The sequence below is a fragment of the Lissotriton vulgaris genome, chromosome 2_1 (assembly GCF_964263255.1).
Source record: "Lissotriton vulgaris chromosome 2_1, aLisVul1.2, whole genome shotgun sequence".
NCBI classification, from domain to species: Eukaryota; Metazoa; Chordata; class Amphibia; order Caudata; family Salamandridae; genus Lissotriton; species Lissotriton vulgaris.
In genome coordinates, this window is record NC_141687.1 from 229638178 (window position 1) to 229663130 (window position 24953).

Below are 24953 nucleotides of genomic sequence, written 5' to 3' on the forward strand. Positions count from 1 at the left end.
CAACACTTTTCAAACATTTTGTAAAATAACAAAAATCACACATTTTTCTATTTTTATCTGCTTCCAATTTTCCTATCACTATAGTTTTACAGTTTGTATTATATATACTACAAGAAAAAAACAGTTATAAATGTTCACCTTTATTGTTTATTGCTAACAATGTTTTAACATGTATTAGCTTGTTTTACACCTATATTTTCAACATTATTTTCACACGTTTTAGGAATATTTGTTAAATAATTGGTTATATTATATACTATATTGTGATTTATACTTCACAATATTTTTATAATTTGTTATAACATTAATGGACATGTTTTATATTTTTTATATCTTTTTTCATTATTTTAACATTTTTTTAATTTGTTTGTTATTTATATATATTTTCACATATGTTTTATTATAAATTTATTAATTGTGTATATTGTATGTGTTTTAGTGTTGTATTTATGATTATTTAATTATTGGATTTTGTGTGGATCAATATTTTTGACATATTCATTGTTTATTTAGAGGTAACAATAGTTTGCTTCCGATATTTAGGTTTTCGATACATGTAAAAGAGGATATTTTTAACAATGATATTTGTCTTCTTGATATGTATGGTTTATATAGTTAAGTATACGAAGTCAATATTTTTGTTATCAATATTTTATTTCCAATACTTTTGTTTTTCAATATTTGTTTGATCACTAATATGTTAGTGATCAAAAAATAGCATTGTTAAACCCAGAGGCTAAGGGTCAGCTGCACCCAAGGTGTAAACACACACATGGTTAGGAAAATGCACTAACAAGCAGCAAAAGTTTATCTGGCCCGATTCAGAACAGATCACTGCATGTACTTTGAGATCGTTCATGATAGGCAAAACGGTGGCAGTGACCTGCTGACATCTAAAGTAGCAGTCTGATGGCCCTGGGAGTAGCACCTCAAACATCCCTTATCTGGGGGGGAGTTGGAGGACGTTCATTTGACAGGCACCTGTGAAGTGTGCTGAGACTGCCTAGATAGGCAGAGCATATGACATTGAGACTTCGTTACAAGGCATGCATTAGATGTTACCCAAGGGTAGAGGAGAACCCTGCTGCCATATGAATTGTACTTTTGCCTGGGACAGTGCTGGCTCAGAGCTGCAGAGCTCCTGCACTTTGGCTGGAGAAGTGTGGGTTACTTGAGGGCTGGCGGGAATGACGAGGAGAAGTATGTTGCCCTAACCTCACAGGCATCCATCCAACCAGGAATCATCACACGTTACTCATACTGGGAGAAAGTCTAAACCTGACACACCTATGGAATTATCCCCTGCACCTGAATGTACCCTTGTTACAGCTAATACAAGTGAATGCCTCCTAAAATAGTAATACAGAAGGGCTTTATACTGTACCTTTGAACCAAACATCAGTCTTCAGCCGCCCAGACCACTTTGTAAGGAGATAAACTCCTTGACTTTACCAGCAAGCCACAGATCCATCACACAGGCAGATCTTCAGAGCTCCGTCCACATACTCAGGCAAGACCTCAAGAAAGATATCAACAGAAGCATTCAAGACCTAAAAAATAACTCTAAGTACCATAATTGATTATCTGTGCCAAGACATAGATGCACTGGGGGCCAGGATCCTAGAGGTGCAGGTACAAACCGACACTCTGGATGTATTCAAACTAAGATCAGAGGAAATAATAAAAATGACTGGAAAGCACCTCACACCCCCCTGCTAAAGGTTGAAGAGCTAGAAAACAGATCAAGAAGAGAAAACCTTTGCAAATAAGGCCTGGAAGAAGGTGCTGAAGACACAGACATTCTGGCTTTTTTGGCAGGTCTGTCCTCTGTGGTACTGAGAGAAGACCATATTGAAGTACAGCTCAACAGAGAAAAGTAGGTGCGCCCACAGAAATTACAGTAAAATATGCAGCCCAGGTATATCCTGGTGAAAATATCATTATTACAGCAAATAAGGTCTTGCACGCAGCAAGAACATGTTCATAAGTCACCTTCCATGGCCACTCTTGCTCAGTCTTTCGAGGCTTTTCACATTTCAACCTATCACTGAAAAACTGAAACAGAAAACTTTTTCTACATGTAGTTGAACCTGTTTTGAATACCACATGAGAAACAAACATGAAGCCCCAAAAATTCAGAAAATAGATCTGGTAACCAACGATGGAGGGAAGGGAGACTGTGAGGCTACAAGCAACCAAGATCCCCTCCCCCCTGAGGAAATCCAAATGATCAATGGCAGAGACAGAGATAAAGAGAAAGCATAAGCTTTTTAGGCAACAAGGAGGTGGGTGATGCCAACAAAGGTCTATTTTCAGTGGTCTATCTGCAACTTAAACCTGAAGCAGGAGAGATTGGGAGATACTAATGTGGATGAGTACATTGCCTTGAATATTTCGGGCTACATGTATGAAAGTTTTTTGCATTCACAAACGGTGCGATTCGGTAAAATCGTCCATTTGCTAATGCATAATAGCCTTTCATGATGTATGAAATGCTTTGTAGTTGCACTTTTAGGTAATTGCACAAATTGTGATAGCCTAAAATTGCGACTACAAATAGGGAATTGCAAACTGCGATTCTCTTAGTACATGTATGAAGCATTTTCCAAATGCAAACTGTGCATTTAGGAAATTGCTATTACCATTGACTTTAAGTCTATGGTAACCATGTGTAAACTTCAGGTGGACCTTAGGCCCCCGGGCACCCTTCGCTTTGCCTTATCTAATTTACGATAACCAATTAGGCAATCGCAAATTAGCTAATGTAAAACCATTCGCACCTATGGGCCTTTTGGCCCATAGAAACAAATGGAGTAATATAACCTAACAGTGAATCGTTATTTACCAAATTGCTATTAGGTAATACTAAGGAATCACAAAATCTTAGACGATTTCCTACACAATTAACATTTTGCAATTAACAAATAGCGATAAAAATCACTATTTGGTAATCGTAAAATGCTTTTTTGATATATGTTGCCTGTAGACCTTTGTAATATTTGAAAAACATCAGATTCTGTGAGCAGTTTCAAAGATAGGGGGTGGCATGGCCGGAAAAGGAGATTGAGGGAACATAAAAAAAAGACATACCCACTTGTGTAGGGACAGTCTCGGCAATAGTCCCAAGGATCGCCTACTTAGGGTGCTGATGGGTGGGTGTGACTCCAAGAGAGGGAATCCCCCTGTGTAGTGCAGTGTAACAGTTGAGAAACAGTAGACTGTGACCTTAATCAACCTCTTTAGATTCAAGTTGAACTGGAGTAGGAAGGCACTACTCTACTATTCATTACAATGTTTGTTTTGTTTTGTGGGAGGAGGAGAAAGGGGATCTGGTCAAATTAAACATTTTACTTTATGGTTGTCCCACTGATACCTGCATTTTTAGAACCGTTCATAGGTCACATTCCTAAATGTTCTGACCCGGAAACTCTGGGTGTCCATTTAGCAAGTTGCTCACCTCTACTGATGACCCTACCCTAGTGAAAATATTCACATACATGTTAAAGGGCTTAACACCCCAGTGAAAAGCGACCATTAAGACTTACTAACCAGCTATAATATGCCTGCAGCAAACGCACCTGCATAGGAAGGATCAGGGCCTCTGATGATCACTGAGATGAACTCAGTCAAAGAAGGTAGATTCTAGGTAGCTCAAATCCTTTCAGATGGTCACCCTCTCACTGTAGCTATAGTACACTACCCAGATACAACACAAGATACGCTCCTATTGAATTTCCGGCGCACCGTAATGGAATTCGCAGCTGGGGATATCATTCTAACAGGGGATTTTTAACTGATTTTAGACGGTCCATTGAAAACATCCAAATTCAGAGTGGATTGGTCTGGGCATTATCCAAGAAGCTCAAAGCCTCACTAAAAGAGCTAGGCCTACAAGATGTCTGGCGGGAGCAACCTCTATACGAATGGCACTACACTTATTTTAACATAACATAACATAACATAACAGGTGTATTTGTAAAGCGCACGTTCACCCCAGCAACGGGGTATCTTGGCGCTGAAATAACAGATGTATATTGTTACCCAACTCAATGGTACTCATTTTATCGACCTCAAATGGATGAAAGGCTGAGTGGACCCACCGGGATTTGAACCTGTGACCATGAGGTCGAACACAGGCCCCTGCAGTGGATGCATTTGTCCACTGAGCCACCAGACCCGGCTCACAAGTTCAGAGGGCTTATGCATGCAGCGATCTAATACAGGAGTATCTAATAAGGAAAATATTAACACTTTTTGCTGAGAAAGTAGATATTGGGCCAGTAGCAGCTAAAGACCATGCCCCTGTTATGGCTAGAATACATTTGTGCTTGAATCAATAGTGGCCCTCCCTCTGGCGAATGCACCCTTCACTTCTAAGAGACCCAATTTTAATTTTAAAAGTGAATACAGCTTAACAGATAAAGGAATATTTTATTTCTAAATGGCAATACAGAGGCTACTATCCTATAATTTGAAATGCATTGAAATCACTGGTAAGGGGTATATGCATTACCCTCTTGCCATATCTCTGTAAGGTGTGAGTTCTAGAAAATCAAAAATTAGCACAAGAACAAAGAGACACCAAGAAGGAGTGCAGAAACAACCCTCCTGTCACCAATATGTGTAAACTGACAAATGTTGAGGAATTAACAAAGTAGAACCTTCCTGCCTTACCTAAAAATGAATTACTAAATAACCACAAATAAAGTAGGCACACATAGGCACACACCTTGAAGACTTAGAGAAAATTGCCCATAATGCCTAATAAACCCTTCATCTTAACCCCTTCGATGCTCATGACGAGCTCAGCTAGTCATGAGGTGCACCTCTCGTGTGCTCATGACGAGCTGAGCTCGTCATGAAAAAAGGGATTCAATAACTTTCAGCACAGGAGGGGGATCAGCTTAGCACCCAAGGTGTTAACAAAATGAAGCTGCCCACGCTATCTAAAGAATATAAAGACTATAAAGAAACTCTTGAGCCTCGATATATAGTGTTGAAATTGGGCAAACAATAGAGTCCTTAAAAAGAAACAAACCCCAGGACTGGATAGTTTCTCAAGCAACTTTTATAAAACCTAAGTGACCTTATTTGCACCCATTCTCGATAGTCTCATTTGTTAATTATATAGTCAAACATGGAAGCTTCACTCCCTCTAAAGGAGATGCTGTAATAACTGTCTTACCCTCATAAGGTCGCGACCCCCAACTTTGTCCTCCTATAAGCCTATTGCCCTAGACAAGATTGCGCCCAGCCTGATCCATGCTAACCAATCTGACTCCATCGAATGTAGGCAAATCCATGATGACTTTAAATAAACAAGCCAGCGGGTTGAAAAAGCGCAGAAAAAATACCCAAAATATTGGTGTGCCCGGGCAATTTCAAAGTGGATGGAATGGACTTGACACAGGTTGTCAGAACCTCATTCAGAGGGCCACAGGGCAAGCAGGAGGTACTGGGCCCAACCGTTGGGGGGATGAGGCATTTTACTCCTGATGTCCCGGGGCCTTACCAACTATTGAACCTGAGCAACTGGGCCAAGTATTCCTTCAGCAGTTCTCTCTCAGTAATAGGGAGGTCAAGCAGTCCAACTCAAAATATGTTCAGAAGCAGCAATAAATGATTGTCCAGTCAAATACTTTATATATATGACAAAAGAAACCACAAAGTGAAATACTGCATAAACAAACAATACACACAATTCCCTGAATCCTACTTCCCTTACACTAGGTTCTATATAGGCAACATTCATGTTAGGTCCCACCAGCTGTCTTGAGTCTCAGGAGACCCACTTTGACTCCTGTTAACAAAATCAAAAGTATTCCAGCTGTGAAGCCTATCTGGCAGACCAGTTCCTCCTGGGCCTTCTTGCCCTTTGCTCAGTCTTACCAACATCAGCAGGGATTGTCCGACTGGAATCTCCCGGAGTGTTTCTCTCGCAGGCGCTGCAGCTGCATCAGCTGCCTTGGGTGAATATTACACATGAGGTTTACGAATGAATGGAGTAATTTCTATAGCGCACATCTACTCCAAGGAGTGTCCCTGTGCTTTTTCTAAGCTTCCGAAAGAGTACTGTATGAAAAGTTTGTACTCAACACATCATCACTAGACTCTGAATAAGAAGGTTTTCAATTCTTTTTAAAATTTTGCTTCTTCCGAGATAAATCTCAAGTATTCAGGCAGTCTATTCCACAGACCTGCCTCTTTAACAGTGAAGGAGGATACAACCCACTGTTGTTTCTGAAAATGGGGAACCACAATATCAAGGGGCTCTGGCTGGGTGTTCTTAGCACTTCTCTGATGCAACCACAAGTTTCCTTTAGTCTTCCTCACAAAGGGAAGGGAGATTTCAGTGACTTCTGGTTCCAATCCTTAGTCGGGGCTCGGGCCTACATGAGTCACCATGGCAGCCTCTCCTCATGGTGATGGAATCAATCAGGCTGTAATCCTTGTCTTCCTCCTGTGGAACCCTCTGGCATATAGAGTTACCACATTGTTCTTCACTCGGATTACTCAGCACAGCAGCAGGTCCCTCTTCACAGCAGCCCTCTCTGGCATATGGGCTCACTGACTTACACATCGCACAAGGGAAACAGGCTGATCGGCACAGCAAACTTCATGGGGACCCCGCTGGCATACAAAGTTACCCAATACAAAGATCCAATCAGTGCAGCAGCCATCTCCTCACATTTCACTGCAGAGATCTATATGACAGGATCCCTCACTGAACCTCGCTCCCTCCAGCACTCTCCTCTTTCACACACGGCTCACTGGTCTTGAATAGTAGACAGGCACTGGTGTTCCAGGGGCAGGTGTTCTTGGAGGTTTCTGGGTGATTTCCCTCACCCAGCTAGGAGACTGGCAGACCTTAGGCTTCAGTCCTGGTCAAAAAGCTTCCCCTCCATAATGCACTTTAGGAAGGATGGTATCGACACTCCGCACTTTATCATGCCAATTTGCACATATATTAATGCCGGACAAATGCTGCTATTGTATATTGTACACAGAAAAAATTGTATAATGGTTTGCGCTCTACTTTGACATATTTTGTACATATTTTAGTGGAAGTATGCCCCAAAAATTGATACATATGTATGTTGTTTTGTTTATTATGTCTGTTGCTATATGGTTGTATCTTTACATACCGAATAAAGCATCTTTGAAAGAAAGAGCTTCCCCTCCTCGCACAGCCTATCTGGGTCTGAGTCTTTGAAGATTGTGTTGTGGGTTTGCTTCTTTTGAAGTGCCCTCTCCTCTGTCCTGCCCTTCCCCCATATAGCAGTCTGTGACAGCAGAAGTGAATCCAAATCTGATAGCCCCACAGCAAAGGCCATGGGAGTGACTAGAGGTTCACACCTGGATGTCATCCACAGAGGTATGTGTATCAAAATGTTGCCACGGGGCCTCCTTCCTACTCTTTATGATCTATCAGCCTCATCTCATTCCTGAAATGTGCCCAGGCCCTTTCCAGTGGTCTCCATCTAAATCAAAGAGCATCTTTCAAAGTGTGCCAGGGATCCAGGCTCTCCTTTATGCATGGGCGGAAAATCCGTTCCGCTCGGTAAATTCGCAATCCGCAAACTCTTGCGAATTTACCGAAAATCCGTAAATTCGCACGCAGCGGATTTTTTTGCTTGGTGATACAATATTGCGGCGTGCGGCGTTCACTTACCATCATTCAGCGTTTGCCGAGTTGTTTTTCTCAATATTTTGCGAGTGCTGCGCCATTTTGGATCTTGCTGCGGGATCCCGCGGGAGTTTGGCAACGCATCGCAAGAGTTCGCAATTGCGAACATATAGATGCGGCGGGCAGCAACAATCTCGCACTCGCGAAATTACAAAATTTGCAATTCTGCACAAGAAATCCACTAGCAAGCAGCGTAAACCTTCTGAAAATGATGATTTCTATCAGAATAACTCCTCAGGTTGACATTTGCCTGCACTTTTTTGGATTTGAGGCTTTTTTGACTTTCTTTGGATCACTTTTGGATTAGAAATCAACTTTCACAAGTAAGTTTGTTTGGGGCATTACAGTTGCTGTTCCGCAGAAAAACGAGTTTGGAAAACTGAAAGCACTCAGCAGGTGCAAAAGTTCACTCTTCATTAGTAACCATTCTCTGTAGTGCTTCCTGAGGGGCCCATCCAGAGTTCAGTTGCCTATGTTTGTTTGGGGCATTACAGTTGCTGTTCTGCAGAAAAACGAGTTTTGCAAAACTGAAAGCAGTCAGCAGGTGCAAAGGTTCAAACTCATCATTAGTAACCATTCCCTGTAGTGCTTCCTGAGGGGCCCCTCCAGAGTTCAGTTGCCTACTTGCAACTATTCTATGACCCTGCTCTGACCCTCACAGCAGGCTCATAGAATAGCTACAAGTAGGCCACAAAGGTCCTGGGAAAAGAAATTGCACTGCAACAGAAAGCAAATTACAGATAAGGAAGCAGGTGCCAGACTGGAATTTTAAAACAGTGACACATTAATAAATCAACCCCAAATTAATTCATGTCAGTTGAAGCAGGGCAGATGTGCTTGCTTTTCCCCCCCATAATCTACAGTGATGAATCAGAGGGTGGCAGTGATGTACCAGAGGGTGGCATGGGTGAATCAGAGGGTGGCAGTGGTGAAACAGAGGATGCTGTGAACCTGTGATGATGAACCAGACGTAGAAACAACAAAGTCGCGACCGTTGCAAGCCGACAAGTAAGTTCGCAATTGCGAACTGGTACAAAACCCTCGCGAACTGGCAGAAACCCTTGCGAACACAAAAAAAGTTCGCAAATACGCAAATTCGCGAACGCCAGATTCGCAAAATTCGCCCATGCTTACTCTCCTTCCTCCAGTGTATGTCCCATCCAGCTCCCAGGAATGCAGCAATCTACATATACATCTGGTGGGGATACCTCTACCTCCAGTCAGCCCTGGGTCTCCCAAAAAGGAGCACCACAGTTTCCATGTACTGTACCTTTTACAGGCTTACATACACACAGCATATGCTTAAAATACACAAGCATTGCACAGCAATATGTTCTCACTTGATGTATGTCAGGAGTGTGTTAAGCACACAGCAGCAGAACTTTCCATGAGTGAGTCTGTGGTACTCACTCTAGTAACAGTTCAATTCAATTCATAAAGCTTTATTCGGTACATGTAAAAAATGACCATAAAAGCCCATGAGAAAAACACAGTAAAACAGATGTTGCAGAACCAGACATGATATACATGCATACAGGTTAAAACATCATACTTTTCCTGGCATTAATTGATTGATATAAAAATATAGCAGTAAAAAAGAAAATATCAGGAGTTGCATGGTAAAAATTAATTTCATAGCATCATTAATAGAACGGGGTCCATATTTAATGAACAAGGGTTTAAGATAAGCAATGCGAAAACTCAAATAAAGTTTACATATCATAAGAAAGTGCAAGGTGCTCTGATTAGACAGACCATCACATTGGCAGGGTCCACTGGGGTATTTTTTGAAGTTGGGAAATGCCACCAAATGTTGTACCAATCCAAATCTTATCCCAGTGAGTACAAATCTATGGGATGGGCGGGTCACATGTAATAGATAGAATGGAAAGCCTTTGTTAACAAAGTAATTGTTATAGAACACGGTAGAAGATATTAATCCATTCCTAGTCAACCGCCCCCTAGTTCTGTACAATAGGAAAATAGACTTCATCTCACTTTTGGATATTGCGGCAGCAGCACGTGGATCAACAGTTATATTTATGTCAAATATTTCCATAAAACGGTGAACTATGTTTTTTAACCAGGGAATTTTAAAATAATTGTCTAATGTGAGACAGTCCTCTATAACAGATCTATTAAAAGCTGTCTCCTCCTTTAGCCAGATTGATCGCCAGATCATGAGAGGCCTTAGGGCTAACAAATCTGTCAAGTAGTCAATCCCCAGTTCTCTGTGAAACAACTCAGTTGGCGCAGAGATTGGCAAACATAAAAGTTTTTTGAGGAAAGAATTTTCCTCCGTCTGCAAACTACTATCGAGAGGGTGGCCCCATACTCCAGCCCCATATAGGGCAATAGAAACACATCTTGCTTCGTAGATCTGTAACATATCCCCGATACGTCTGTCACCGATCTAAGCCGCGAATCTAAAAACCCCATGGGCACTTTTAGCCATTTTATTACGCACATTAATAAATTCATTGGACCATGATCGATCATTGGTAAAAGTAATTCTCAGATAGCAGAATTTATCTACCTGAAGCACTTTTTGACCGTCTATAAAGAATGCGTTTGACAACTTTCTTCTTGTCCCACAGGTCATGGTATGTGTTTTTCCTCTATTGATGACCAGTCTCCTTTCCTTGATAAAAGTAGAAAATCTGTTAATCAGCCGTTGTAAACCTATAGGTGTTCTGGAAAGTAACACGGCATCATCCGCGTATAATAATACCAGCACCTCCATCCCATTAACCTTGGGCGCATCAGCATTAATAGTTTTTAAAACTACATCAATTTCATTAATAAACAAGGCAAAAAGCAGGGGGACGAGGACGCAGTCCTGTCTAATTCCCCTTTTTACACTAAATTTAGGGGTACACTCTCCTTTGACGCCGTAGCGCACGCTAGTTTGTAGTTTTTTGTAAAGCCGGGCCAAGAAGAAGATTATACCCTCCGGGGCCCCAAGCTGTAACAGAGTTGGCCATAGGATGGAATGGTCCACCAGATCGAAGGCACTACTTAAATCTGCGAAGCAGAGATAAAGGGAACCCTGTTTAGCCTGGGTGTACTTCCCGATCAACAGATCTAAATTTAAACATTGATCGAGCGTGCCCCCGGCCTTTCCAGAAGCCGTATTGGGTGTTGGCCAAAACCCCATTGGCTTATGCCCATTCCTCCAACCTTACCAGCACTACTCTACTCATGATCTGAACTGAGGAGTCTAAAAGAGAGATAGGGCGGTAGTTTTTTGGATCCGGCCTTTCACCCTTCTTATGAATCTGGATTATAATAGATTCACCCCAGGTCATGGGGGCCCCTTTGACCGCTGCATTAAAAACAATTGTTAAAATAGGGCTCCACATGGCTGGGGTGGCTTTATAAGTGTCAATTGGGACCCCATCCGGCCCCTGCGCCTTTCCCCCCTTGCTAGCTCGAAGGCCCAGTTCAACCTCCACAACTGTGATATCCAAGGGCACAATCGGCCAGAGAGTACGGTTGGAATCACAGCAATGATCAGATTTAAAAATATCGTAGACAAACGAGATACCCAGGCCTCACTAGAGACGTTAGAACTAAGCTCAGGGATGGAATCCTCCTTAAGGATGGGGGAATTGACCATGGCCCTAAAAAGGGCACAATTGGACAGTTCCGCAGCCTGTGTTAATGTTTCCCAAGCCTGCTGTTGGAGCTCGCCCTTCCTACGTTTTAAGGCGGTTGTATAATCTAATCTCAACTGAATAATCAGTTTGTGATCCCTAGGCCTTATCGTCAGTGCAAGTTTTAATTTAGTCAAGAGTGTGGTGCAGGAATGCTCAAACCAACCCGGTCTATGTTTGGGTTTCACTTTACCGGGCTTGGTAAACATAACATATATAAATTTGTTAATGCCATTAAAGGTGTCTATGACCTGATCTGGATCATTATCATTGTTTAGGATAAGATTAATTTCACCTGAACACCCTTTAACAATGGAACTTAATAGTTCCTCAGATTTTTCCCCTTTCATTCTCACTCTTACCCCGTTTGGCCTATGTGGTTCGATGTTCAACACTGTTCTCCCCATGTGGGCTGTCCTGCCTCCCCCGATAGCAATTTCTAAGATGCTACAGTTATGATCGCTCAAAGAGGAGACTTCAACCCTGGGGGCCATACAATAAGGAGCAATATTAGAGGACACAATAACGTGGTCAATTATAGAACTGGAGTTGCTACTCTTAAAACGTAGGGAACAATGTGTCCATTTTCATCCTTTGAGTAATTTAAATTTCCAGGTCATAATCGACCATAAGTTTATTAACTAGTTCGCCATAAATATTATGACGAAAATGCAGGTTGTCCACTCCAGAGTTACTTTTGACCCCACAGACCTTATGGACAGACATTTCACAGGTTGAGATATTAAAATCCCCCATCCAAATAAAATCAAAGAAAACATTTGACTCTGCAATCAGCAATCTATTATTATAGAAATTTAGAAGGAGTATATTACGGCCGTGCTTCTCGTACACCCAAAGAATCTGCATATGGGATCCTACACTCAGATACCTCTCTACTATCAAAGACTGGTTGATAGAAACTAATATCAAAAGGCCACCTTTGGCTCTTCCTGATACAGAACCCTGTGCTGTTAAGTTATATGAGACAAAACCCTCATAGTTGACAGGGTCGCTACACCATGTTTCTTGGAAACACACAATGTCGTATGAATTAATTAGATTTAACCAGCCCAGGCTATCGCACTTAGAGTTCAGCCCAGCTACATTCCAGCTAAGGATAGATGTTCCTTTCTTACCACTAATCCCAGTCCTATCTGGGGTGGGAACTTCTTGTTGTATAGCCCCTACACTTAGGTCACTAGCATGTCTGCCCTTTTCATCTGCATCCATACTTAAATTGACTATGTGGAGAAGCCCAGAGTCATTGGGTAGATCCCGTTCTTTTTCAACCTTGCTAGCTGATATCACCTCTGTACTGGTATGGCTATCTTGGCTGAGTCAATCGTTAGCGTCTAAGGTACTTAGGGCTTGGTAACGGTTTAACACAGGTACCTCAAACACAGGGCACGAGTCATTGCAACTAGTAGGGGCAGAAAAGCCTCTTTTTTCTTTATCAATGGGTTCGGTAATAATGTGACTATAGAAAAAACCAAGTGGGCGTAACCTAATGCCTTTTTTCAGAGTATGGTAATGTGGCTGCTCTTAACAAAGTGGTTGCAACATGTTGAGGGTATTTAAAATTAACAATAATACAGTCACATTCACTACTCTTTTTAGAATTGCCAATCCAATTAACCCTTCTGGTGGTGAGGATCTGGTTAGAATATTTCATAGGAAACCCACAGTGTCGATTAAGCCAGAACATTGTTCTATTTTTAATGGATTCATGTGTTTCTGGGTGGTTCTGGTTCGTATTCTCTTCAAGGGGAGGCACATTTGTTAGGACAACCACATACGGGGCACAATCAGGTGGTAGATTAATAGTATGGCTCCGCTTTACTCCAGTGGGTGTCTGGCCGCTTTTTGATTTTACAACTACCAGATTCTTCTTTCCTCCAGTCATTTGGGGATTAGGGGGGGGGGATTATGCATACCTATTCCGGTCTTATCCGTCTCCCCTCTATATTCGACCACTCTGTTAGAGATACCTGGAGCGGCATTACAAGTGCATTGTCCTTCCGCTACTTTCTGTGAGCCATTTACCAATTCACTATTAGCAGAAACTTTTTCACCTAACCTGGAGACCTCTCTAGAGAGGCAGTCTAGCTTTTCGATCAAAGGTTTGACTGCACCTTCTATTTTAGCACCCAGGAAATGAAGTAATTGGTCAATCTGGCCATCATGTAATTTTACTGAACTAGGGTATTCCATAGGCCCTTCTACACCAGGTGTACTTTTGGGTGATGTTTTAGCTCCCTTTTTATTATTATTTCCGTCTCGTTTAGCTTGGGCATTTCTACAGCCCCTCCTTGTTTTAGGAGCCGGAGACCTTTGGGTTGGAGAAATAGAAATATCAGACAAAACAATTGGTGCTGTTGGTATTTCGGCTGGTACCTGTAAAGATGTGCTAGCTAGATTGATTGATTCCCTGTTTTCTTCAGATGGAACTGCTATAGGTGTCGAGGGCATAGGTGGCAGGCTACCTGAGCCTAGTGAAAGTCGCCGTTCTGTTCTATCAATTTCTACATTTATTTTGTTAACTGCTCTAACCAGATAATTATCAAGCGTTACACTAACCTGCTCATGAGAGCTTTTGTTTCCCTTCCGCTTTGAAATAGTTACAAGGGATAACTGAATATGGGTTTCATTCAAATGTACACAAAGCTAATATGAATGCTAAAAAATGGAATAATAAAAAGGAGGGCCAAAAGTGCCTCCAATATATAAACATAAAGATTAATAATAAAGTCCACAACAAAGTTTGTTGACCCTCTACACAGCCTTTAGTGGAGTTTGTAAGTCTTACTTCGTTACTGTAGAAGGGTCCTAATTTGGAAAAACCAAGGGGTCAGGCCCAGCCCGGCCTCGTTCGCCTCAGACGGCCCGCCCTTTGCCCGGGCTTAGCCCGGCGACGTCCGCGCGTGTCCCGGGACGCGGGGGCTCTCCTCCGATTTAAAGCCCCTACGGGCGCGGAAAGTGCGGGAGCGGCCTCCTGCCGCTGGGACTGTTGGGACGTGTAGTACCCCCCTCACAGCGGCCGCGCCTGGATGGAAAGAGGCTTGCGGCGGCGGGGGGAAACCAGCAGCAGTGTCAGGGATCCTGTCGGTGGTGAGTAGATGCTACCCCCAAAGTTAAAAAGACACCCGCTCCACCGGGGCTCTACTCCGATTTAAAGCGCCTCTGGGCGCAGAAAGGACGGGAGCGGCTTCCTGCCGCTGGGACTGTTAGGACGTGTAGTCCTCCCCTCACAGCGGCCACGCCTGGATGGAAAGAGGCTTGCGGCGGCAGGGGAAGACCGGCAGCAGTGTCAGGGATCCTGTCGGCGGTGAGTAGATGATGCCCCCAAAGTTCAAAAGACACCCTAACTAGTAACAGTTAAAAAGGCCTGTTTTCTACAAAGCACCACACGGTATGCTGCCACCACCTCGCTTGTGTTGCTTATCTCCTGGCAAAGGTAGTAGCCTTGCACTAGGTTTGGGCCGACTTTTGATTACTCCTGAGTAATCAAAGTAATTTTGGTAATTCCACATAACACTTTGATGCAGAATTACCAATAATTATGTAAAATAAATAAATTACTGCTGCTTGCATAATTAAGAGTAATATAGGGGAAACAAATCCTAAAGCAGGGTCATGTTTAGTGAGCGCAAGTGGCCACTAATTATAAGTGTTCTGTTACATTTAGCGCTAAGCCTATTTCTTAGCACAAAATACATCCTGGAATCCATTTCGGATGCTAGAGGGCATGTTTTCACTAAGAAGTAGTGCTAAAAGTAACACTACTCTTCTTGCATGATTTCAACATAATCTTGTGGAATTCTTAGGTAATTCTGTATGATTATGCTACACGAAATTAAGGAAGTTATACCCACCCCTACCTTTCATCACTATGAGGATACGTCTTTGGGCGACCGTCCCTGTCCAACAAAACCACAATTTGTGAGACAGGCCTATGTCATGGCCCACAAGCATGATCAGTGTTCGCCCATAACAACAAAAATCAGCACCAGTGATCCAGACATGATTGCTTCTGTGGCACTCTGGGCAGGAGTACATGTCCAACGCCATGAGAGTGGTTTTCCATCCCAACACAGGAGATGAGAATAATAGGTTTCGGACCACACTACATATCTTTGGTCATGGCTATTTATAACCACCCAACAGCTAAAATATCACTAAATGAACTGATGAATAGGTCCTCTCTAATTTGTTTTCCGCATAGAACCACTTGCCGAACACTGTTTCATTGAGAGACTCTGAATCATCCGTGACCAAATTAGTAAACGGATTGCAAAGATATTTGTTAGTTTCTGGATGCAAAATTAATATGGACAAAACAGAAATATTCATTCCTACACCCCAGATTCAAATGATGTAGGACATAAAAAATTCATTTTCCTCATGGTGGGCTCTTGTTAATTATTAAAATGTAGGAACTAACAGAAACCAACTATACAATGACAATTTCCCTGTCTTTTAAAGGAGATTAAAAGGACCTTAACACCTGTTTGCTCCTATCCTGGACATACAGCATAAATATGATTCAAATAAATATGCTCCCAAGAATCTTTTATCTGTTTCAACGTCAACTTATTATTGTAGAGAGTGACTTCTTTAATCTCATTCTGCAAGTGGTGATGAAATTGAAGCTAGGTCCAGGGTCACCGTATAACTTCTACAGCACACAAAATGCTGCCACCAGAGACAGGCCACCTTTGAGAAAATGTTTGTATTATATTATCTGTCCTGTTGAATTTATGTATTTTTTTTTGTTGTCTTGTCATTTGAGGTTACTTTCCAAAATGTGCTGTTTTTCACAGTTTGTACCTCTTTTTCTTACATGTTTCTTGCTTCGTATCACCTGTAAAGCGTTCTGACATCCGCTTGGGTCATGTCCGCTATCTAAAACTTAATAAATAAATACATATCTGAAAGGGGAAACAGCCTTTACAACATTGCTCGAACCACGTTATGCCTTTACAATGCGGTCCAGAATCTTTACAATGCATTTCTTAAACCCGCAAGTTGTTACAATAACTTGCCTTAAACAAAGAGTTGTTGGACTGGTGTTGAACATTAAATCCAACACTTTCCCTACTATTGCACTGACGGGTTGGAATCGGAAATTATATTATTCCAAAGTCCAGCGCTTTCCCTAAAGCAAGTTGTTGTAACGACCTGCATAATAAAGGAATGCGTTGTAAAGGCATATTAAATGGTTCAGACTGCATTGTAAAGGCATGCATAGTAAATGCATGCATGATTCGAACATACAACCATCTGATGGAGTTGTCCTAAGCTCCTTCCATTCGGTGGCTAAATCACTTTGGGAGGTACTGGGCTTCACTCTGCCTTTTAGGTCCAGGGGTATTTTTAGTAGAGCTGAAATCAGATAGGTGTGATTATATCTATATAAGACAGACTGATATGGTACCTTGCAATTTTGGGGACAGTAAAGCTTGCAATCGTTTTTCAATGGTGAAAGAAGAAAACCTTCAGATGCCCAATGATTCCCCTTAGACTGTGATCAATGCTTGCCATGGAGAAAGTTGTTAGAAATCAAAGGGACGCAACTCCATTGAGGACCACTGCTGATCCATCTTTGCAAGGGCACTCCAGTGCTTCTGTTGCCACCAACATGGAGGGCCTTGGGTCTCTTGGCTCTTTTCTCCTAAGGAAATGGGGTGGTGGAGGCTTTTGGGAGTGCGCTGTTGGGGACCTTGGGAAAACTAAGTTCACTTGATGGTTCCAAGATGAAAGTTGGAGACACTGACAACTGTAGGTTCGTGGGGAGGTTTGGGGGAGGGATGGTTTAGAAGGATGCCAGAGGGCATTAGTAATTGGCTGCTGTGAATGCTATTAGCGTGCTTGTATACTAAAGTGCTACTGTGCTCCTTCCCCTCCTGTACTGAAATTCCATAAAAATTATGTTTGAAGAAAAATTATTCCAAATATTAAACCTGTGACTTTTCCTTTTTCAGGCGCAATCTGGTTGAGTCAATTACAAACAAGTACCTGCAGAGCTGCGTCCATCACACAAAGACAGACCCCCTATGCCCCATCTTTAGCCTGGGATATGTGGTATCAGAATCTGGGCAGAATTTTGCAGCCTTGGCCTATAAGGTACTGTATGGTATTCAGAGGTCAATTTATGCTCCTGCTATGAACAGTTTTTATTTGTTGATTGTTTTTTCTGACTTGTTCATAGTATGTTGTCTTGTAGTCCATCTTTGTTCTACATATTATCCGAGTACCGGAACAGTTCGCTTAAACAAACCCATTCTACTTATAAATATGCCTTTTGGTATAAGATAGTATTACTTTTATAGCTGCACTTTGTTTTATAGAGTTTTGTTGTCTTTTGTCAGCCCCACAGGTGTAGCAAAGGGTTTTACAAATCAATAGATCTCTAGTACAATATCAATGGCAAGATAAACAAATATTTATAAGGAAAGTATCATCAAATTTGAGGCCGCTCGTCCAGGTCTAAATTTGGGGGAAAGTTCTATTGGACGAAATCACCAACAGGATAACAAATAGTCATTGAGTACTTTGAGGAGACCAGTAGGTTACAGCAATCAGAAAAGTTTGGACCCCCACCAAGACAGGTATTAAAGACCTTAAAGATAACAGGACAATACCCGAGGAGGACTTCACTTGCGGGCAAATTGAAAGAGCTCTAGGATCACTGAGACTTGGGTAGTCAATATGAAGGCGATAAGTGGCATTTTTAATATTCAAAACAGAGGTGTTACCTCTGTAATACAGTGTGCTACAACTTATCCCTCCCTTGTTATCACATGAAGTACTAACAGGCAGACAAGAAGAATAGCTTGCTCTCCAGCTGCCTTCCATCACAGGCCAGAAGCTAGTTCATAATTGGAGAAAGGGAGAGTTTTAATGGTGTTTAGCGTGTTTTCCTCAGATAAATGGTCCAATGATTATACCAGTCCTAAAGAAAGGCATTTGGGTAATCATAGCAGTGGTCACTAACATACTGGAGGATGTATTACACAACGGCTCCACCAGCTGAGGGTCATGCCTGCCTTTGAGAGCCATGACCAGATAGTCTTATAGACTACTAACAACATAAAAATACACTAGACCTGCCTTAAAAGCTTAAAACATTCATGTCACCAGTCAAATGGTAATATTACTACTAATGTCTGATTATGACTAATAAGTGACTTGAGCGAAGATGCATAACTTTGTGGTTTGAGGTAATCACATCTTTTTCCAGAACTTTTGCACATGGAGTCAGAAATTGAATTCAACCCATGATAAACAAATATAAAGCCAGCTGTGAGCCATCGGAAACAGGCTATACCTGTGCAATGGACAAGGTTTCATCTTAGACCATTACAAACGTTTTCATTCAGGATGAGAAAATGGACCATGTTGCTGCCACTTTCACCCTGCACCTGAAAGCCTGGAACCTTACAAGGAACTTTATCTGTACCAAACCATATGAGAAGCTGACACTTACGTTTTTGGGCTGAACACGATTAGCGTCCCACAAACCACATCCTGTAGCCTCATAGCAGAAACATGCTGCCTCCAATACAAGGCATTATTACAGAACATGTAGCAGTAATCTTTGTGGCCTGTACCATCACCAACATTCAAGTGCTTGACAATAACATCAATAGTAGTTCAATTCAAGCAGTGCAAAACAACACCAACATGCCACATTAATGAGCATGCCCAACCAAAGTAGAAGAAAAAAATAAAGCTTAAAGCTAAATTACAATAATGGAGCTCTTAACTTTCTCTTCCCTTGAGACATCTGGACTTAGGAATAAGGTGGCACTTGCAGATCACCATTAGAAAATTACTTATCACGCCTACATTTCCCTCTAACCTGTTCCAGTTTTATAGCTCCCATGAACATCTCAGAGGGAAAGCTAGTTCTCAAGTTGAATGCCAGTAAGTTGTACTCGATCATGGACATATGGAGCAGTTCTTGGAGCATGCAATCACAAATTCAGCGTCAAGTTCACCAACAGGCAACTTTTTGCATGCACAGCTTTGGCGCTAAGTCCCACAAGAAAATTGACATGGGGTGAAGTTGAAGCTGGTGGGATGACAATGGCCAGGTGCATCAACCTGGTGTAGGATTTCGCCCTGATGGTGGCACGGAGAGACATGGGAGTCTAATATGAACAGGTGCATGAGGACGGAAGATCAAATAGATACTGCATGTGGATCCCCAAAGAAATTCACTAAAGTGTAGGGGTCGTGAAAGGGGGTGGGTGCGTCTTATCGGACAATGAGTGAACAGGGAGGGGAAATGTGCGCAGTGGAGCCACAGGAATCGAGTTTGGTACTATGCAACAGGTCTATCACAAGATGTAGCTGGATTGTGATACATATAATCAGGGGGCTGCCTGTATGCAGGGGTTGTGTCGCTTACTACACGCGTAAGCGACTGAAGTAGCAAAGATGGAGCCATAGCCACTTGAGAGAACGTTCACAAACGACAGGTGAGAGGGGAAATTTGAAGCTCTGCTTTACCACGAGAGCTTAATAAAACATTAAGGCCAATAGTTACAACCCGTGTTTTTAACTTGGGGATATGAGCAACAGAAACATCACAGACGCATCTCTGGAGTATGTAGTAATGAGATGACAAGAACTGACAAGAGTAACTACTCATTTCACTGACTCCCATGAGAATGCCCCACATGGACACTCTTTCATTGTTGAGTAACCATTTGAGTGCCTCTATGCAAGCTCCTTGAGAAGAACTTCATGGCTAAGGGCCTTTTTATGAGACGGTAGTCGTGGTGGCGATCCGGCCACCGCCACACTGGGGGATTGCCCGCAATATTATAAGTGTGGCAGTTGGACCACCACTGAATTGCTGCTACTGCAGCAGATCAAGGATCCTGTGGCAGTCTGGCAGTGGTTCGAGGCCAAGATGTGCTGGTATGCCGCAGCAACAATGCTAGGCATATTTTGAGGCGCCTCTCCCCCGCCCTTTTCATGGTGGTCACTCTGCCATGAAAAGGATGGCGGTGAGACTACAAAGGTGGCCCTACAGGGCCACTTCTTGCCCCTGTGCCTGAGGGTGCATGCAGGGGGAGCACATGTTGGGCCCCCCCTGTAGTTTTGCTCCCCCAGTTCCTGCCTGGGAATGCCCCCATCCCTTATAGACCTCCTCTATGTGGTCTGGGGGGAACATGTGGTGCCCTCCAAAACATCCATGCACTGTATGCCAGGCAACACATGCTTTTTACTATTGCGGCTTGTGCCGAAGCCCTTTTCCTGAGCCGCTGCACAAGCTCCTATAGTAAACAGCATTTTTAGGACCGCCTGCACGGCGGTCGTATCACGATTGGGCTGGCGGTACCACAATCCCTTGTCAGGCGATTTTGTGCCCGAAACAATGGCAGTCAGACGCTCGTCCAACCACCTCGTAATAAGGCCCATAATGTTAACACAAACAATATAATATCACATTTCCCACCCAAAAGAAAAGAACTAAATAAAATGTATTGTTTAATAGCTGCAGATCTGTCTTTGCTGCACCCCAAAGCATATTTTGAGTTTCCTCACAACCACATGACGGGGAGCCTGCCATATAAACTGTGGCCCTGTGACAAAACTAAGGGGCCCTACGGGGCCCCTAGGTGCCTCTGGGCCTGGGGATACACGCAAGGGGGACACAGTATGTCCCCCTGTCTGTATGCACCCACCCCCAGTTCCTGTATGGACATGCCATGACGGAACATGCTTTGGCACTCCCATTGCTGTGCCTTTCTAACAGGCACCTCTGTGGGACTGCCAAAGCAGTGCCCACCAGACTACGAATTAACTCGTAATCTGGTGGGCGGTGTGCGCACAAGTTTTGTGGGTTGCAAGCAGGACAGTTACATGGCGGCACTCTCCCACACCGCTAAACTGGTAATCAGGTCCCTATGCATCTAAATATACAAAACACCCACAAGCAACACTAAAACTAACGTGTAACCTTCCCCTCTTGATCCCTCTTACTGTTAATATTCTTAAAACAGGATTTACCTGCTCCGACAAACAGCAGCATCTTACCATGATCTGGTTCTAGGAAATTAGACTAAAAATAACCCAAATAGGGTACGAAACAGAGGGTAGTGGTACAAAAAGGGCGGATAAATGAAACTAAAAAATAGACATCAATGGGTAATATTTAAAAAATGTTGACTACATTTATAATAAAACATTGAAAACATGTTCCAAAATGTTTTATAAAGTGTAAAATACATTGTGTCTTTTAAATTAAATAATAGTATAAAATAGATTACATTATTTGATATAAGCTGACAAAATTGTATGTTAAAATTATTTTTTTTAAATGTATTAAATAAATCTGTTAAAAAGAAAAGCTGAAAATATACAGCAAATATTAGTATTGAAATATAATTTAAAAAAACTGTTAAAAGTGTATTTCCTGAACTTTATATGAATGCTTCTTTAACTTTAAAAAAAAAAATTATTTATTGATTGCTTTGGATACAGTTCAAACAGTTTTCATTCAATTTTCGCTGTTTCAAATGACGAAAACTTTGTCAAATAGCAAGGATAATTACAGAGGTTCTTATGCTTTTAGGGCCAGTGCTTATATGGCCAGACTAAGTGATTGCTTGGCGATACAGTAAAGTGACGGTGTAACTAGAATACTAGATTTGTCCTAAAAACCCAACAAAAGAAAAAAAAACTGAGATGCTAGCACGGTACTGATAAAGTGCAGAGTGGGATCTTGTTCTCCTATGCCTTTTCTCCCACTGAGAAGACCCCCCCGTATCATTTTATAATGCTGCATTATTCACAGGCATAACACCAGTATTCCCATGTGATGATTTGCTTAACCCCTCCTGAAATATGAGTTCACAGGATACCTCCAGTGGCATGTAATATTAGGCCATGCCACCAACATAGAAATATAAATAAATTGTGCACATTTCTTCCCAAACTGGTGAAATAGCGAGGCCTAACAAAACGGTGCAGGGTAAGGGTTTAACCTTGCTTCTTACCTTTAAAGAGATATACTCCAAAATCTGTGTCCTACATTCAGAAACAACCTTACATGACATAAACATTTGTTTCCAATCTCCAACTCATTTACATCAGGGGCATTTTCTAATAGTAATTCAAAACATTTTGTTATGCCTCTCAGGGGTATAATAACGCATACAGGGGCTAAAAACATAATTCTATGCAAGTTTGCCCCTTGCAGCAGCTATAATCCACATTCAAAATACTTTGATCAGGTGTCTCTGTCAACACACAAGGATATTTTTTCACCACACATTCCTTGAATACATTTATTGGGTTCACTTGTTGCAGATTATTGGTAATTATCATTACAGGAAGTTCTTCGTTGAGATCTAGAATTATTCACAAATCCTTCTGGTTCCACCACCGTAATAGATTTGAACCAAAGTCCGTCAAATACACATGACCGTACACTTCCTGCTCCTTAAACGCTATAGTCATCCATCTCATTGCCAAATTTAAATGTTCTTTCCATCATAACCCACTGCCTTTATGTCAGGCTGATACCAGTCTTTATATAAAACTTTAGGTGTCGAAGTGGACATCGAAGTGTACAGGTTTCCCGAATCCACCTGTACTTTCCCCTGCAAGACACCTAATCACATAACACAATGTGGTTTCTCCAACTTCCCACTGCTCTCCTTCTTCACTCCCTTAGTTGTATCACGCTCGATATTCTCATCAGACATTCCTCCAGTAATACCTTTGGATTGCTCATCACGAACAGTCAATACTACCTCTGTGATGTTCTCACACACATCTTCAATTCTCTTACTTTTACTGGTGCAGATCTCGCTCTACACATTTTGGCAAAGTGTCCTTTCTTTCCACAATTATGACACACAATACTTCTCGCTACATATTTAAAGCTAGTGGCAATGTGACCTAGGACACCACGTCGATAACATCTTATTTCCCTCACTCTATTTTATTTTCCACGCCGGTATCAGATATATCCTTTTTCACATCCCCAGATATGTCCTTTTTCACGTTCCTCTTGGAAGTCCGTGCCTCCAGGACCGAAACACATTCGCAGTTCACATCTTTAATCATCTTAGAGGACATATCCATTTCTTTCAAACATTTCGCAGCCTGTGCCATTCCTATCACCGCATGGATAACTTCCATCAAATTAAGATCCCTTGTCAGCAAATTCTCCCTTACTCACCTCAGAATTTGATCTCGGATAAGTGAGTCGCTTAAGTTCTCAAACTTGCAGGTTCAAGACAAACCTCATAACGCTGCAACAAAACTGTCTATGTCCTCCTCCATCTTTCGTTCCCTTGAGAAGAACTTGTGGTGTTCCATCACTACATTATTCTTTGTAATAAAATATGAGTCCAATATTTGTAATGACATCTCATAAATGTTATTAGGCCAACCATCCCCCATACACATAATCTTGAATTTGAATTTGAATGTAATTTATAAAGTGCGAATCTCATGCCTGAGGAATCGAGTGCCTCTTAGTCTTGTGAAAAAAGCCAGGTCTTCAAAGCCTTTCTAAAGGCAGATAAGGAGGCAGATTTTAATGACAGCGGTAGACAGTTCCAGAGCACCAAGGTAGTCCTGTAAAAGCTCTTTCCACCCCAGGTGATCTTCCTAAAAGTGAAGACAGTCAAGTTCTTGGCAGAGCTTAACAGAGACTCCTCCCAGGGACATACCATGTGAGCTTATCCTTAAAACGACCTGGTCCCAATGCATACAGTGATTTGTAGGCCAAAGAGAGGATCTTAAACTTGCATCGTTTTCTGAGTGGTAGCCAGTGGAGTTTCCTGATGGCTTCTGTGGCGGAATCATATTTTAGTATTTTGAAAAGGAAGCGTGCAGCTGCATTCTGCAGTGTCTGAAGCCTTTTCATGGGACCTACTGCAAGATTAAGATAGAGACTGTTGCATTAGTCAATCCTTGAGAGTACAAGGGTGATAATCACAGTTTTCAGGAGGTAGGTTTTTTTTAATCTTTCTTACGAGTCTCAGGGAGCAAAATGAGGCTGAGGTGATTCTGAATACCTGGTCTTTAAGCTTCAACTCATTATCTAATAGGAAACCAAGATTTATTACATTATTTGTAGTTTCTGGAATTGGACCCAACTTAGGTGGCCATAAGGCCATCGTCCAAAATTAGGGATTGTTTCCAAAATAATGACCTCAGTCTTTGTGGCATTCAGTTTAAGACAGTTATTGTCCATCAATTTGCTCTGGTTGCTCCTCAGGTCCTAAAGGCAGAGCTTGTCTTCACTTCGGCTTTTGTTAGTGACACCACGATTTGAGTGTCGTTCGCGTATGATGTCAGGGAGAAGCCAGAAATTTTTAAAGAAGAGTCGCTAATGGTGTAACATAAAGATTATGGGCCATATGTAGGTAAATGGCATTTACCGAATCGTAAATACCGAATTTTACCGATTCGGTATTTACAATTCGGTAAATGCCATGTAGGTAATTATTCTGTAAATATTACCGAATCGGTAATATGCGGTAATTACCGAATCGGTATTTACCGATTCGGTAATTGCCATTGATTCCTATGGGCCTTGAGGCCCATAGGAATCAATGGCAATTACCGAATCGGTAAAT

The 24953-nt window shown here is 42.0% G+C and overlaps 1 protein-coding gene across 2 annotated transcripts in view; it reads left to right on the forward strand.

Moving 5' to 3' along the window:
• The window catches only part of P2RX1 (purinergic receptor P2X 1), a 574124-nt gene that overhangs the window by 432917 nt on the left and 116254 nt on the right, over positions 1–24953 (forward strand). For both annotated transcript variants that reach the window (XM_086954809.1, XM_086954810.1), the window contains exon 7: positions 17325–17466. In XM_086954809.1, the coding sequence (XP_086810935.1) occupies positions 17325–17466 (142 nt within the window). The remainder of the gene's footprint in view (positions 1–17324; positions 17467–24953) is intronic.